The sequence below is a fragment of the Dasypus novemcinctus genome, chromosome 14 (assembly GCF_030445035.2).
Source record: "Dasypus novemcinctus isolate mDasNov1 chromosome 14, mDasNov1.1.hap2, whole genome shotgun sequence".
Classification (NCBI taxonomy): Eukaryota; Metazoa; Chordata; class Mammalia; order Cingulata; family Dasypodidae; genus Dasypus; species Dasypus novemcinctus.
This window is the reverse complement of record NC_080686.1, coordinates 88,093,848-88,109,370: the sequence shown is the minus strand read 5'-3', so window position 1 is coordinate 88,109,370 and position 15,523 is coordinate 88,093,848. Positions and strand designations below refer to the sequence as shown.

The window sequence follows — 15,523 nt, the reverse complement described above, 5'->3', positions numbered from 1 at the left end:
AGGACACACGGGTGGACGCTCGGCGCCTCCGCCCCCAATCCCATTGCCCCCTGACAGCTCCGGCTGGGTTTCATTGACAACTGCGCAACTGTCAGACGGGAGCCATTCATGGTGGCACTTTTCCTTAGGAGAAGGTATTTGGTGCTCTTCAAAGAAGAGGGTTAGTAAAGTGGGTGTGAGGAAGAGAAGGATGCAAGAGAAAGGAGGGCAGGGAGAGGAAGAAGAGTAGTTCTGATGATCTAGTAAAGCATTTTCATTACATTGTATGGTCAGCTCTCTGGGGCAACTAGTATAAACCAATGTAATTTATCCTTGAAGGGTCATCAAGAGGCTAGAATTGTAGGAATGGGGCAGAACAGGGAGTATTCTGGGGGCTGTATGCACATTTTACCTTGCACTTGGAACAGTGGTTTTCAGCCACCAAGGACTCCTCGTATTTCTCCAAACTTTGATGGACCTACCTTAAGCTTTGTAAGATTTTATTTACTGCATATGTAAATAATTAGCCCCCATCTTTTCTTTAGAGAGGTATAATAACTGCTAATATGGGATCATTTTGACCAGATATAATACAGTACTAACACAAAGTGTTGAATGCGGTGCAGTGATTTAGTTAGCCCAAGCAAGAGAGACATACCAAGCATAGTTGTACATCCACATTCCCACTTTGTAACCTGGAGACTCGGTTTGGGCACTAGAAACTAAAACCACTTTGGACCTTTGCATTACCTGATGGAGGATGTGCAGATGGGGCCACCTAGCAGGTGGGTTCCTGAGGACACTGGTAGCGTCACTGTGTCGCTTTCTCACCTGCCTGCATTTGACACCTGCTTCCTCTGTTTGCTTTAAGAGCCAGCCTTTTGTTAGCTGTCCTAGGATTAGTCTTGGTTGCTTTTTACCTCTGCTTACATCAGAAATCATCCAAATATTCATTTAGAAATTATTTGCGGGAAAGGTATGACATGAGATAGATATTGAAGAGGTGAAGAAGAGAATAAGGTAGGATGTGAGGCAGTTTAAATGATATTTGTTGAATTTGGCCAGGAAGTCAGCTGCAAAGTGGCACGTGTCTCCCTCCGCTGGCCTCCCCAAGCACCAGGGATGGCATCTCGGCCTTACTGTGGCCACCTTTCCTTTAGAACCTTACATCTCAGCTTCTGTCTCTTGATCAGCTCCTTATTGCAGCAGCAGGGGGTACGGCAGGGGTGGAGAAGAGTGAGGGCAGGAGGGAGAGGAACCCAGAGAATTGGAGAAGGGCAAGTATCACCAGCCAGGAGGCCAGAGCTTGGCATGTCGGCCTCTTCCCATGCGCTGATGTTTGTTGAGCACCTACTATGTCCTAGGATGAGCACATGTTCTCTTAAGTGCCGTTTTATAAGGCATCAGTGTTTCTGGAAAACAAAGGCATCCTGCATTCAAGTAGCTTCAGTAGCCATTCCTGGGAAGCTGGAAAGCAGATACCCCTCCTTCTGGGATGAGGGGCAAAGCAGAGGCAGTCACTGAAAGGAGGACTTCGAGAAAGATTCTCCCAGCAAGGAGGGAAGGCTCCTCTGCCTGTACCTTGTATCACAGGGAGTGGCAGGAGGTGACTCGTGCCAAGGCCCGACAGTACTTGTCTGCCTGAGCACAGGGCCTTGCGTGTGGTGCCCTACACAGTCATCGAGGAAGTGGTGACAGTACGATTTGAATCTGGCTGATGAAAACTGATGTTTGGGTACAAGAGGTCTTTTTCCCTCCTCAGCTAAGGAATTAGGGCTGAGGGAGAAAACCTAACTCCCCATTCACCAAATATTTCTGTAGGTGGTACCTATTTGCCACAGTGAGATGGCCTCAAGAATGGAGTGGTTAAGAGTTTGGCTGTGGAGTCAGCCCTGGATGCAAATCCCAAATTCAGCTGTGCAAGCTTGGGCAAGTTACTTAACTTCTCTGAACCCCCTTCTCTTCAGCGTAAAACAAGGATTATGGTACCTAACTTGTAAAAGGGTGAGAAATAGAGTGAGATTTTTTTAAGAGGAATGCCATCTGCTTGGCAGTGCCTCTCACACTGCAGACATTCAGTATATGTTAGGTATTTCTAATAATTTGGAAAGCAGCCTGAGACATGATAAAATCAACACATTCTGGCATAGTGCAGGGATGGACAGAAACCCCTTTAAAGGAAGCACTCTCTCGGGCCAGTGGCATGCGGTGTAGCCCAGTGCTAGAGATTTTAAGGCGTCGCTGTTCCTGGCAGGGAGCTCTGGTCGCCAGTGGAAGCAACCGAGAGGGCGGCGCCAGGGCGTGCTCCTTCGGGTCATGCCTGTGGGGCACGGTGGGTGCGACAGAGCCGGTGCTGAGGCCCTAAAACGCACAGTGCCTTTTAGCGAGCGCCCGGGTTCCGATTCCATGTTCCCCAGGCCACCGCCTACAATAGCTGGCGTTCCACGAAAGCTGCCTGCGAGAGGAGGCCGGGAGCCAGCCGCTGCGAGCAGCTCACCTGCCCGACAGGTAAACCTCGCGACCCGAGACGACCCCGGTGTTTCCTGAACGTGGCGTCCTTGTCTCGGTCAAGCCCAGCTTCCGCGCCCCCGAACCCCGGGCAGGCCCTGGCCGTGCGTGTTCCCGCAGGCGGTGGAGGTCGGGAGCCAAGGTCCAGGTGACACCCCGCCCCGCTCTCCAACCCCTTGCCAGTGTGCGGGAAGTGCGGGAAGTGAAGGCGGTGAAAAGTCCCCCCTAGGGCATTTGCTCCCGACAGGGTTTCCGACAGGGTTTCCCGTGGCCGAGCACGTCCGTGTCCCTCTCTTCCCATGTTGCCATTCGGGCTTTGCCTTTAAAACAGCGACAAAGAAAGGAAGATCCGTCTTTATGGCTGCCAGTACCCCGCATGCCAGAATCCCGTGTTTGCTGGCCTGAAGCTGCCAGATGGTAGGAGGATTGTGTGTTTTTGTTTCCTCTGCGTTTTGAAAAGTCGTGAAGTGGGAGAGGCTGGGAAGTGAGATTGGCTGAAAGATTGCCATTTTGCAGAGTCTCCCAGCCCACGGACGTGGGCCCAGTGGTGTTTTCCAAACTCCGCTGCCAGCCCTACCTGGCATTTGCTGAATGCTTGTGCTAAGCACGGCTGGGTTGTGCCTTGTCTCCTCTGTGATGACAGTAGCTTAATAAAACGGTTTTGACCAGGTAGCTTAGCGCGAGGTGGAGGGGGCAGGAAGTTACGCTTCCTTCTTTGGGGTGCTTGAAGGTTTATTTTTTAAAATCTTACTAGTTTTTTTCACTTTTGTCCTAAGGAACCCTATGGGGACAAAGGGACAGATCTTTCCTTCTCATGTTTCTCATCTGTGCGTTTTCTGCGTGTTGTTGCAAGAACGTTTAGGTGTCTCAGTAGCACCTCGGGAGCCATTTGGGTGGTTTTGGGACCGTTTTCAGTTCTAATGTAGTGTGTTTGGACTTTGGGTGGGGAGGGCACGCATGGTGGCTCTAGAAGGTCTGCAGGGTAACTTGTAATACCAGGAACTGGGTGTTTCTCCCTCCACCCCTCCCCTGCTTTCTTCCCCCTCCCCACTCCATAGTTAGACAAATGTCAGGCATCCAGCAGTGCCACCTGCCCACATGCCAGTGAAGCCAGAAGAAACATGGTTTGTTAATTTGATGTTCTTAACAGCCCGAGAGCCTTCTTTGACCTTTAATGAAAACGACAGTCCCCCTGACAGGAGCCAGCTGCCTCTCCAACCCACATACGCGGATGAGTTTAGTTTCCCTGAAACACGGCGAGCGGGGGCTCCTGGGAGTGGGCCAGGAGAGCATGCTGCCCCCCGCAGAGGACTGCTGGTTTCTGCCTTTGTGAGTTCTAGCGCCTTCCAGCTCCAAGGGCTCCACTGAAACCCACTGTTTCCACTTTTGGGAGATGAGATGATCTGTCTGGAAGCTCCAGGGGGCAGGAGCCTGTCCCCTCCCTTTGTAGCACACTAATTAGACCAGGTAGTGCTTCTGAATTTTCACTGAGTACAGGAGTGGCACCCTGTCTCTTCAGTACCCAGGATGCCATAAGAACCTCTTCTTTACCAGGGAAGAAGAATCGTCGGCTCCAGCTTGGGGGTCGCCTGTGGGGGTCCCCTCTTAGAGCCTCGGGAGGTGTGTCCCCCTATAGCTGCGGTCCGCCTGGTCCCCATGCCTGGGTGCCCCCCTCACCCGGTACTCTGTTGGCCTGGCCATTGTCGTTTAGCCAACAGCCTTAGGGATTTTGCCCAGTGGGCTGGCCATTTGAGTAGAGGGTCAGCTTTGCTAGCTAGGACATCCAGGTCCTGCTTTTCCAAGCCTAAGAATTGAGTCCCACTGTTCTCATTAGAATGCAGGCACACACTCAGATGCCACCTTGAGACAGTTTATCGTTCCCTTTCAAAGACCCGGCACCATTCCTCTGTGTTGTGAAATAAAACAGGAATCCTGAAACACGCCTGTGAGCGTGCAGGAAGAGGATGCCCGGCCTTCCCGTCGTGTGCGTGTGCATCAGGCTGTGTGAGCCGTGGCACGTGCTGACCTCCAGCGTCCCCCCGGGCGGCAGGGGTGCCCAGCCAGCGCGCAGCCGATGCCCGCTGGGGCGGCTTCTGGGACGCAGCGCCCGGGCCGTCCTCCAGCCTGCCGCCAAGGTGAGCGGACACCTGACATCTCAGGGCTTCTGGGCGCTCTGAGAGCTCGTGAGAAAGAAAAGAGGGATACCCTTTTCTCCAATGTGGAGGATAAAAATATTACCCTCTGCTGAGGGACATTGCCAAAATGGCCCCAAGTGGCCCTGACTCTGAGTGCTGAACTCAGTAGGAGCTTTGTTTTTCCATTTCCTTTCATTCTTTTCTGAAAGGAGGGTGATGATATGACTGTTTTGCAATATGAAAATAAACAGAGAGATCTAGGGCCAGTGGCACCTTTAAAAGCTCTTTAGAGGGAGCGGGTGTGGCTCAAGTGGTTGAGCTCCTGCTTCCCTCGTGGGAGGTCATGGATTCTTTCCTGGTGCATCCTAAAAGCAAACAAACAAACAAAGCATCAAGCCAGCAAATGAAAAAACCAACTCAGGGTAGCCGATGTGGCTCAGTGGTTGAGCACCGGCTTCCCACACACAAGATCCTGGGCTCAGTCCCCAGCCCTGGTACTTCAAAAACAGAAAATTCTTTAGCCTGTTTTGAAGTGGGGAGCACGGAGGAATCGAGGTGCACTGCACTTGAGTTATCACAGCCCTCTCAGCCTACAGCACTGAGTTCATCCAGGAACCCCTTTGTGGATAAATGACTGTTGATAATAAGAACAGAGCTTTCCAGGCAGGCCTTGTGGGCTGCTCCTTCCCAGCCTTTGGTCTTCTGAAAAGTTTGGGAGGAGGAACAATTCCAGGTTTTGCAGAAGCTGCCATGTCTCCTGTTAACTTGGCCCGCTCCTCAGAGAAGGGTGGGATTAGCTGCGGGGAGAGTGAGTGTTGTTACGTTCTCTCGTGGCTGCTGCCCTGCTGTGGGCAGGCACTCCAGCCCAGGGGAGCGGGTTGCACTGGCCCCTGCCCTCCCGTAGGGCCGGGCTGATTTTGGCTCCATCAAAGCTCTATGGGGAAACGGACTTGGCCCAGTGGTTAGGGCGTCCGTCTACCACATGGAAGGTCTGCGGTTCAAACCCCGGGCCTCCTTGACCCGTGTGGAGCTGGCCCATGTGCAGTGCTGATGCGCGCAAGGAGTGCCGTGCCACCCAGGGGTTCCCCCGCGTAGGGGAGCCCCACGCGCAAGGAGTGCGCCCCGTAAGGAGAGCTGCCCAGCGTGAAAGAAGGTTCAGCCTGCCCAGGAATGGCGCCTCCCACACTTCCCGTGCCGCTGACGACAACAGAAGCAGACAAAGAAACAAGACACAGCAAACAGACACAGAGAACAGACAACCAGGGGAGAGGGGGAAATTAAATAAATAAATCTTTAAAAAAATAAAAAAATTAAATTAAATTAAAAAAAGCTCTATGTAACTGACCCACGGGTTTAATCTATGTCCTTATTTTCTCAACAAAATGCACCAACTGATGCCTTCAGTAAGCTCACAGCTCACACCCTGCCACAGATGCCTACACACCTGTCAACCCAAGTTGTAGGTTCACCAGCAGCCAGGTGTGTTCCCAAACCTGGATATGCCAGTGGTACATACTGTTATTAAGTAATTTAAAGTTATGTAAACCTCTGAAATAGGAGTGTGAAAACCAAGATTTGTTGTTTCTACAAAGTAAGTGGAATGTTTAGAAAGATATGATAAAAGCAAGTTGCTTTTCTTAAAAAAAGAAAAAGAAAAGAAAAGAAAAAAAGCCATCCTATTAATTGTGGATGAGGCAGTTTTTAAAAGATTGGGACAAAAGTTGTAAAAAGTCTAGGGTACTCACATTGTTTCATAAGAAGCCTAAGCTGGGAATTACAGATGATGCATCTGGGGTGTGATTTTTGCAACAACATACCCATTTCTTCGAGTACCAGCATCAACATTTGATACCAAGCAGGTAAGACCCTTGCCAGGGTCCCACAGCCAATGAATGGGAACTGGGCTTTGAGTCACGTTATCTGAGCTGAGCTCAGCCTTTCAGTTCTACTCCTCCTCATCCTCATGCTAATCCAGGATGCGGCACAGAGTTAGTGCTGAGAATCCGTATCAGCCACCATGAGAATGGGGCTTCCAGGCCCTTCGGAACCTGGAGGCAAGTCTGGAGATGCAGCCACCTAGTGAGTCCCCAGACCTCTAGCAGGTCAGCGAGGGGACTGGGCCGCTGCACCTCAGCAGGTTCAAGATGAGCAAATGAAATGGTTATGTTTTGGGAAAAGACTCCCAATAAAGCACATCACAGTGGAGGAGTCACCTCCACTCCTATTTGCTCGTTACGTGCCCAGGAATCATATACTTAAACCACCAGTCTTTTGAGCTCAGAACCAAGTGGGTGCAGTCACTGGTTTCACTGTGTCACAGACTACCCTCAGACCGCACCTGCCGCTTGCGCCTGCACCGCTCGTGGCCGAGTGGGAGGAGGTGTGAGCGTGGCAGGCTTAGGTGCACAGGGCGTCTGTCTTGAGGCCGGTACAGATCTCCAGAGGTTCTCTGGGGCCGACGGTTCCCTGCTGGCCTGTGCCTGGGTGGAAGTCACGAGCCTGTGCCTGGGTGGAAGTCACGAGCCACTGAGTGGTTTGTCTGTCTCCTCGTTCCTTGCCCCTCCTCCTCCGTGTACAGGAGTGAGCTCCTGCTAACTGCTGGACGCAGGTCTGCTCCTGCCTTAGAGCCCGCCGGATTTGGGCCCTTTGGTTCCACTCTGATAGCTCTTTGAATAGTTCTGCCGTGTTGAACTTGAGCACCAGCAGCCTCGAGCTGGATTAAGGTGTCCCGAAGGCTGTGGGGGCGGGAGTTGGTGCCTGTGGCCTTGGTGGGGAATGCTGGTTGTGTGTTCTACCTTCGCGTCTCTTTCACATCAAGTGGGATCCTCTCTCCATTAGGAGAGCCGGAGTTGCCCATTACCTCTGTGCTTTTGAAGCTGGGCGGGCGGTGGTGAGCTTAACGGCTTTTCTTAGCTGCTGTGATGAGTTGGAGGAAGAGGAGCTGGCCCGCTGGTCATGTTGGCTGTGGCTTCCCACGCTCAGCTCAGCACCAGGGTCGGTGCCCCCCCTTGTGGGACAGGGTACGTGTCCCCTAGGCCAGTAGATCTCAGCGGCGCGATTATGCCCCCCAGAGGCTGTTGGGCAATATCTGGAGACGGTTTTGGTCACACCTGGAGGGGCGGTTCCTGCATCTAGTGGGCAGAGGCCAGGGGCACTGCTAAAGATGCACCACGAAGAATTACCCATTGCAGGTGGCAGCGGCCACACAGCTGAGCCGCCCTGCCCGGGCGGACTGCGCTGCCCTGCGGGCCACTCGCCTGTGGAGGGTCCCAGAACCTTTCCTGTCCCGCGGCTCTGACTCCTAATTAGCCTCCCAACAATATCAGCCCTCAGAGGGGAGCCGAGGTGCACAGTGGCTCATTGTAGCGGAGTGCTTTCGACCGAGGCTGTTTTTAAAGCTCGCTTCCTCCGACCCTTCCCCCGTGGCAGCAGGAGCCGCGCCGGACAGAACAGCTTTTCAGCCCTTGCCTGCCACCTGCCCGTGCTGCAGGCCCAGCGGCCACCTGTCCACGCGTCCCCTGCCAGGCAGGGAGATGGGGCCACCTGCACGTGAGATGCCTTTGGACGGGAGGACACCACTTGGTGGGTGACCACCAAGCTGCCGTGGCCAGTGGCTGTCTGAAGGGTTTGGCCACATTGGACTTTCGGGGAGGGAAGGAATGGTGGTTCTGTGGCTTTGCTTTCCTTATGCCTCCCCCTTCTCCCCAAAATGCATGAAATGCTTTGTAAGCTGCTTCTGACCGGCGTGTGCCACTGTCCCCTGGCAGGAGAGCTTCCGGTCTGTCACAGCAAGAGCGAGCCTTTCAAAGCAATGTTTGCAGTTGGCTTGACCGCGGACAGCTCGGTGGCCCCGGCAAGCGCCTTGGCCCTCCCGAGCTCCGGTTTCTTCGTGTGTCAAATGGGAACCAGGACACTCCCCTCTCAAGCCACTATAAAGGTCGTGTCCCCTGCGCCGTGTTAAAGGGAGCCCTCCCCCCCCAGCAAGGTTCAGGAGCTTGTCTCCTTCACCTTAGGAAGCGCTGGAGCCCTTGCTGCAGACAATACATAATAAATGTTTGTCGAATTTAAAAGTGCAGAATATACAGTATTGTACCCATCATTCACATTTTGATATTCCAGCCTCCACATTTTTTTCTGCTGATTGACTCCTGGGTGTGGCATCCAATTTAGATGGTCAGCTAGACTCTCTGCTACTTTTTTCTGATAAAAACTTCTGCTTGTTATGGTAGAAAGTGCAGGCATGAACCACACAGGTGGTGTTCGTGCGTCCCTAAGCAGCTTCGGCCATGGACTTGGCACCAGGTCGATTCCTAGCACTCAGAGGGGAGGCCACTCCTGCCATCCCTCTTCTCCTTCCACCTAGCAAGAAAACGGCACCAAGTCCGAGTGGCTGAAAAGCAGGAAAGGTGTGACCCAGCACGATGGGACGCTCAGGTCCAGAGGGAGGGCAGCTCAGGTGTGTTAATTTTGGCACCTCGAGGAGGTGGTCAGGAGCTCAGGCTCTCTGTCCCTGTTCACAAGATGGGCCTTGTCTGAAGGCAGGTTCCCCTGTGGTCATGAAGATGGCATCTGCGTCCTTGCCCACGTCCCGAGGGTCCCTTCGGTATGATGGACTTCTGATCAGGGAATCTTTGCCCAGACGGGCCCCCATACCCCCTCCCCCCACTGCAGCCTTCTCTCTCTGTCTTGGTCTGGCCTCTGTACCAGCCTTTGCCACATGGCCTGAAATGAGCTTCATTGGCCCAGGTGAGCCATATGAGGACGGGTGGGTGCTGGGGAGTCCAGAGTCATGGCCCGTACCTGTCCGTGGTGGACATCCACACCCTCAACCCTGGGACCTGCAAACTGCTACCATAGTATGGCCAAGGGGACTTTGCAGGTGTGATTCAGTTAAGGATCCTGAGATGGGGGGGTTATCCTGGGTATCCAGGTGCCCTCAGTGTCATCTAGGAGGGTCACAGTCAGGAAGAAGATTTGAGGACGGAAGCGAGGGTCAGAGAGAAGAGATTCTAAACTGCTGCCTTTGAGGATGGAAGAAGGGGCCGTGAGCCAAGGAATGCAGACGGCCTTTAGAAACTGAAATAGACAGGAAATGGACTCTCCTCCAGAGCCTCCAAAATGAATGGAACCCTGCCAACATCTTGATTTTAGCCCAGTGACATTTCAGACTTCTGACTTCCAAACTTATAGTAAACAATCCATGCTGTTTTAAGCCCCTGAATTTGTAGTAATTTATTATAGCAGCAATAGGACACTAACACGGCATTGTTTCTCTAGCCTAACCTTGGATCATTCTAGACCTTTTCCAAGATTATAAACACCTTGTATTTGTTTTGACTCTCCTGTAGTGTGCATGTAAGAAGATGCACTGGGGAAGTGGAGGGCCCAGGGTTTGATTCCCAGGGCCTCGTGACCCATGTGGTGAGCTGACCCACACGCAGTGCTGCCACGCACAAGGAGTGCCATGCCATGCAGGGGCGTCCCCCATGTGGAGGCCATGCGCAAGAAGTGTTTCCCGCAAGGAGAGCTGCTCTGTGTGAGAAAAGAGCAGCCCGCCCAGGAGTGGCACCGCACATATGGAGAGCTGACACAGTTAGAAGACGCAACAACAACAAAAAAGCGACAGTTTCCTGGTGTCGCATGACAAGAATGCAAGCAGGCACAGAAGAATACAAAGCTAACAGACACAGAGCAGACGACGGGGGGTGGGGGTGGGGGGGAGAAATAATTATAAAATAATAAATCTTTTTAAAAAAAGATGTACCAATTTTATGAATGTCTGGTATGGTGATTTGTTCTCAAATTGGTAAATGATCATTCAGCACTAGTGCTGAGTGCTGGGAATACAGAAATAAGTATAATCTTGTCCTTACTCGCAAGCTGCTGCTGAGTGTGCCCCAAGCAGCCATTTGATTCCATAAATATTCTTACTATCAAACCAGAGTTCTTCCAGATGTCTGCTCTTTGTAGCTAAAACCAGTTTCCTCTGAAGCTTATTCGAATCTGCTGATTTTTTTTTTTTTTTTTTTAATTTTTAGCAAGGGTCAGGGAGAGCATAAGACGTTGTTAAGCACATTTACAGATAGATGTGCCTATTTTTAGGGGGCCCCATGCCGAGGTCAGCAGCAGTGCTGACAGATGAGTCCTTGTCCTGGGTGCCATGGAGGATGACATCTGCCAGTCCCCTGCCCTCGCCCCAGTTGATCAGGCACTGCTGCTTGGGGGTTTTCTTTGTGGTTCTCTATTTCCTCTCCTGTCCAGGGCTTCCTCTTGGCAGGGGCGTGGTGGTGAAGCCCAGGCTGTCTGATTAGAAACTGCTTGTTGTGCCATAGCTCAGATATTTCTGGGAAGCCTTGGGCTGAGAAATGCCTGAGGTAATCGATGGGAAGTATGGGGAGATTAACAGAAAGGGTGGAGCAGAGAAGTGAGGTGGGAGAACCAGCCTTTGAGTGACCTTTTCCAACTGTCATTGTGTCACGGGGAACTGAGGCATGCATGGTGAGCGGAGCGGCCCGTTGTCGTACAGCTTAGCCAGGATCGGCGCTCCATCCCAGCTGCACCAGTCGGACAGTTTTAGGCTCAGATATCAAAATGAGCTAGCTTGATGCCCGCTGTAATGCACAGGTGAGTTTAGATAGGGTCCTAGTGCCCCCTTTGCATGTAAGTGCCAGATGCAGAGAGGGTCATCGAATGGACTCTGGGTAAATGGAATCCCACTTCATAGCAGGGTAACCTTGGATGAATTTCTTAACCTACTGTTCTGTCTGTAAAATGGGGATGTTGTGAGAATGCAATGAGTTGATTTGCAGGAAGTCCTTAGACTAGCGCCTGGTACTTTCTCAGTGCTCTAAAAGCGGCTCATCTCTGTGACCTTAGCATTTTAAATGACTGCGTGCTAGTCCATTGTGTGGCTGTGCTAAATGGTTTGTTGAAGCATCTCCCTGTAAAGGGATTTTATTTCCAGTTTGTATTGTTGTAAACAGCATTTGGATGACAGTCCTCATGGATAAGGATTTGCCCTCATCCTTAATTATGCCTTCCAGTTAAATGTCAAGGGGTAGAATTTTGCTGGGGTAAAGAGCGTGCATGTTTCTAAGGCTCCCTTGATAGTTGCCACCAAATTTCCCCCCAGAGAAGAAGTACCAGTTTACAGTCACAGCAGCAGTGAATGAGTGTGCCAGTTTCTTTGTGTGGCCAGGTTATTAACTTTTAATCAAATGGAGACCAGGAAAAAAAGGAAATATTTCCCAGGAGATAAAGTGTTCTTCATCCTCGCTCACCAGCAATAAAAGCTTAAGAGACCCGGGAGAGCGCCCTGAAGACCAGGCGCACGCGTGAAAACAGCGCCCTCTACTGGCTCTCCCTGGAGCAGAGGTGTGACCCGGGAGAGGCGGTAACGTCCCTGGAGCCCCTGCCTCCCTGTACAGGTGCCAGGAGCTAAAGGGCACCATTTTTAAGCGGCTTCTGGCCATTTTAAAAGTAGTACTCAAACAAAATACAAAAAACCAAGGCAGCCTTTTTAAAAGTGGCATTTGGTTCTTGCTCAGTTTCTTCTAAAATAATGGTTTTTAATTGGGGGCGGGGGGGAGTGCAGTGATTTTGCCCCCTAGGGAGTTCTAGGTCCTTCCTGGAGACATTTTTCATTGTCACCAGTGGGTGGGGGGGCGAGGGGGTTGCTGCTGACTCCCAGTGGGTAGGGCCCAAGGATGCTGCTGAGCATCCCACAGCGCACAGGACAGGCGTTTCCCCACCCCACCCTTCTTGCTTTTCCAAAGGCTGTCAATGCAAGGTTACCAGAAATGGGTTGGCCTTTATGAAGGGAATTTATTTTGAGGTAAAAGCTTACAGTTCCGAGGCCATGAAATGTCCAAAGCCAGGCATCATCGGAGATGCTTTCTTACCGACGTCGGCTGCGGGGATCCTGGCGTCCCGCCTGGTGGCAAGGCCAGATGATGGCGTCTCTGCCGAGGTCACTGCCTGCCCCTCTAGGCTCCTCTCTGGAGCGCAGCTGTGGGCAAGCAGGCACATGGCTTGTCTCTTTCCGGGCCTCCTCTCTCGGCCTCGATGGCTCTGCTCTTTCCCTGAGCTCAGCTGTGGGCAAACAGGCACAGCTCCTGGGCCTTGTCTCCATGAGCCCCTCGGGGTTTGTCTGTCTCTCTGCAGCTGTAGGGGAACCTGGAGTCCTCACTCTCCCATGGCAGTGTCAAAATGGCAGCGCTCCCTTTCTCTGTCTCTTCTTTCCCTCTGCGTAGTCTCAGTTCATTTGTGTGAGACCCTGCGGGAGCGTGGAGACCCAGCCCGGGCCACCCCTCGCGCTGTCTCCATTCAAAAGCCCTAAAGCGGTCTAATCCAAAGGATATCTAAGAAAGCTCCCTTAGCTGAAGCTAATCCAAAGGCCTCATCTACACTGCTTTACCAGCACAGGAAGGGTTCACTTCAGAACATAATATTCTGGGGTCCACAGAAGACAAACCAGGACCCACCCCCGCAACAAAGAAGCATTCAACCCCAAATATCAGAAGTGCGGAGGTTGAGAAGCTCTGTTGTAGAGAAATGGATGAATGGCCTGAGAAGGCTTTTCCCTCTAGACTAAACAGATAAAATATATAAACTAATATATATGCTGCTACTAGTTTGAACTTTTTGGTTTTTTGGTTCTAGAAACCTGTTAGTTTTCCAGAATAAAATGGAAAATAGGTGGAACCAAAAAAGCAAATGGGTATGTCTAGAAATGTGTTCTAGAAAACATAACATGATATGATCACATGTACTTCAAAGGGAGGAGCTTCTTTTTCTGTTAACTTGACTTGGTTAAAACTTGTCATTAATTCCTGTGGCTTTCCCTTAAAGGCCTTGTCTGTTTAAAACAGTGCTTTCTTTGACACTTTCCCCCCTGATTTCACAAGCTCCGGTGTTTTCATAACATTTGTAAATTGTGCATGGTGTCCTAGTGTTTGGTGCAGAATTACCATCTGTGGTTGCAATTTGCTGTGTTGCCTCCCCCTCCCCACGCGCAGCCGAATGCTGAGTCAAGCATTTTTTCTAGAGGGGGAAGGAAGAGGAGAACTTCAAAAATCATTTCAGAAAAGGGTGTGCCTGAAGAGAAAAGCATGAGAATTTCAGGAAAATCAAACTATACTGGTGCTTACAGAGGACCTTTCTCACTGGTATACCCAAACCAATTTTTAAAAAATCCTGATTCCCTTTGCCTTATCTTGCTCTTCTCTGAATTCCTTGCATTCTAGAACATGTGTTTCAAAATAATTAGCTGCAGTGGCCTTATTAGTTGTGCTTAGTAGTGTAAAGAGGATTATTTGGCCAGAGGTGGGGGGGAGGGGGACAGAGGGACAACTTCATCTTTTCCCCAAACATCAGATCCTATTTTGATTGTCTTCCATGAGAAGTATTTTTCACACTATAGGTCATGACCCATTAGTGGGTTTAAAATTATTTTCTGGATCACAATCAGCATTTTAAGAAAAACAGACTAGAAAGAGTCATAGACTATCATATATAGTAAGGGTAATTTCATTTTGGTGATCTATGCACATATATTTGCATGCGTGTGAGTGTAAATTAGCCATGTATGCTGAGTCCCAATGTAAAATATCTGTTTTTACTGATGGTCATGGTCTGAGGTTCAAAAGCCACTGGCTTAGGTTTTACAACATGGTAAGATTTGGTTGGTTTTTAATTTCTGTCATTTTCTATTTGAAGTCCTCAGAGGTTCCTACTTAACCCCCATCCCTCAATTTTTCCGCTTGCTCTTCCAGGTGGCACCAGGGAGATTGGCTCTGCTCTCACCAGGATGTGCATGAGGCACAGAAGCATAGAAGCCAAGCTGAGGCAGTTTTCCAGGTAAGGGGCGTCTCGAGCCCAGATCTCCAATGCCCTTGCCGATTTCAGGGTGGGGGAGTGTAGCACCTAACACAGCTCCCCGTAAGCAGCTCTGGTTTCCCGAGACGTTTAAAACCCCACAGCCCATCCTTCCCCTTGACTCTTGCTCATTCATGGAACAAATTTTTATTGAGTGTCTGCCACGTGCCAGGCCCTGCTCTAGGCACTGGGGTTTCGGTGTGGAGCCGGACAGTGGGGTCCTGCCTTCAGGAAGGCCGTGTCTGTGCTCCTGCGGGTATCTCCTCGTCTGTCAGTGGGAGGAGCGGTGCCTCCTGCTAAGGGCTGCCAGGCCCCACCGCCCTGCGGGAAGCTCTTACAGGGGAGCTGTGGAGCGAGTGAGATGTGCAATGCTGCCCTGATACTCTGGGCCTCTGTGCTCCCTCCCGACCCACGAGGAGGGGAGAGGCAGTAAATGGAGCCTCTGTGCTGCCAGCCTCCTGCCTGGCCAGGTCTCCAGAATGGGCAGAAATGCTAATGGCTGGCGTGGGGAGTTGGGGTCACCAGGGGTCAAATGAAAACCTAACTTATTTCCCAAGCAGACCATCAGAATGCAGCCATTCCACACAGTTCTACTTGATGGATAGCATTTTGCATAAGTGGCTGCCAAGGAGAAATCACTGTGACCCTTTTGGCAGGGTGACCATGGGAGGTAGCTGCGTGTGGCAGGCAGCTCTCAGCCTCTGGAGGCAGCCAGGCCTGCGTTCGAATCCTGGCCTCACCGCTTACACCGCTCTGTGACCTTGTCCTAAGTTCTCAGCACCTGTAAGAAGGGGTTAATAATCTCTGAAGCGTTCTTGTGAAAACTAAGAAAATGTTCACAAGCCAGAAAGCACCTACTGTCACAGGGGATGCAGTGTCAGTGTCCTTCCTGCAGTTCACCTCTGCGTAGTGCCCCAGGGCTTGTGAGGTGCCCCTTCACGTGTCATCTCGTTTCACTGTCCTGCCAGTCCTGCAGCGGGCCTCGCCCCGCTTTGGAGATGAGGAGCCCGCTAGCTCGGCAGCTG

The 15,523-nt window shown here is 51.4% G+C and overlaps 1 protein-coding gene across 24 annotated transcripts in view; it reads left to right on the top strand.

Moving 5' to 3' along the window:
* MTSS1 (MTSS I-BAR domain containing 1) overlaps nt 1–15,523 on the top strand; it is a 164,217-nt gene that overhangs the window by 110,328 nt on the left and 38,366 nt on the right. For all 24 annotated transcript variants that reach the window (XM_058276016.2, XM_058276018.2, XM_058276023.2 and 21 more), the window contains one exon: nt 14,396–14,480. In XM_058276016.2, coding sequence (XP_058131999.1) covers nt 14,396–14,480 — 85 coding nt within the window. The remainder of the gene's footprint in view (nt 1–14,395; nt 14,481–15,523) is intronic.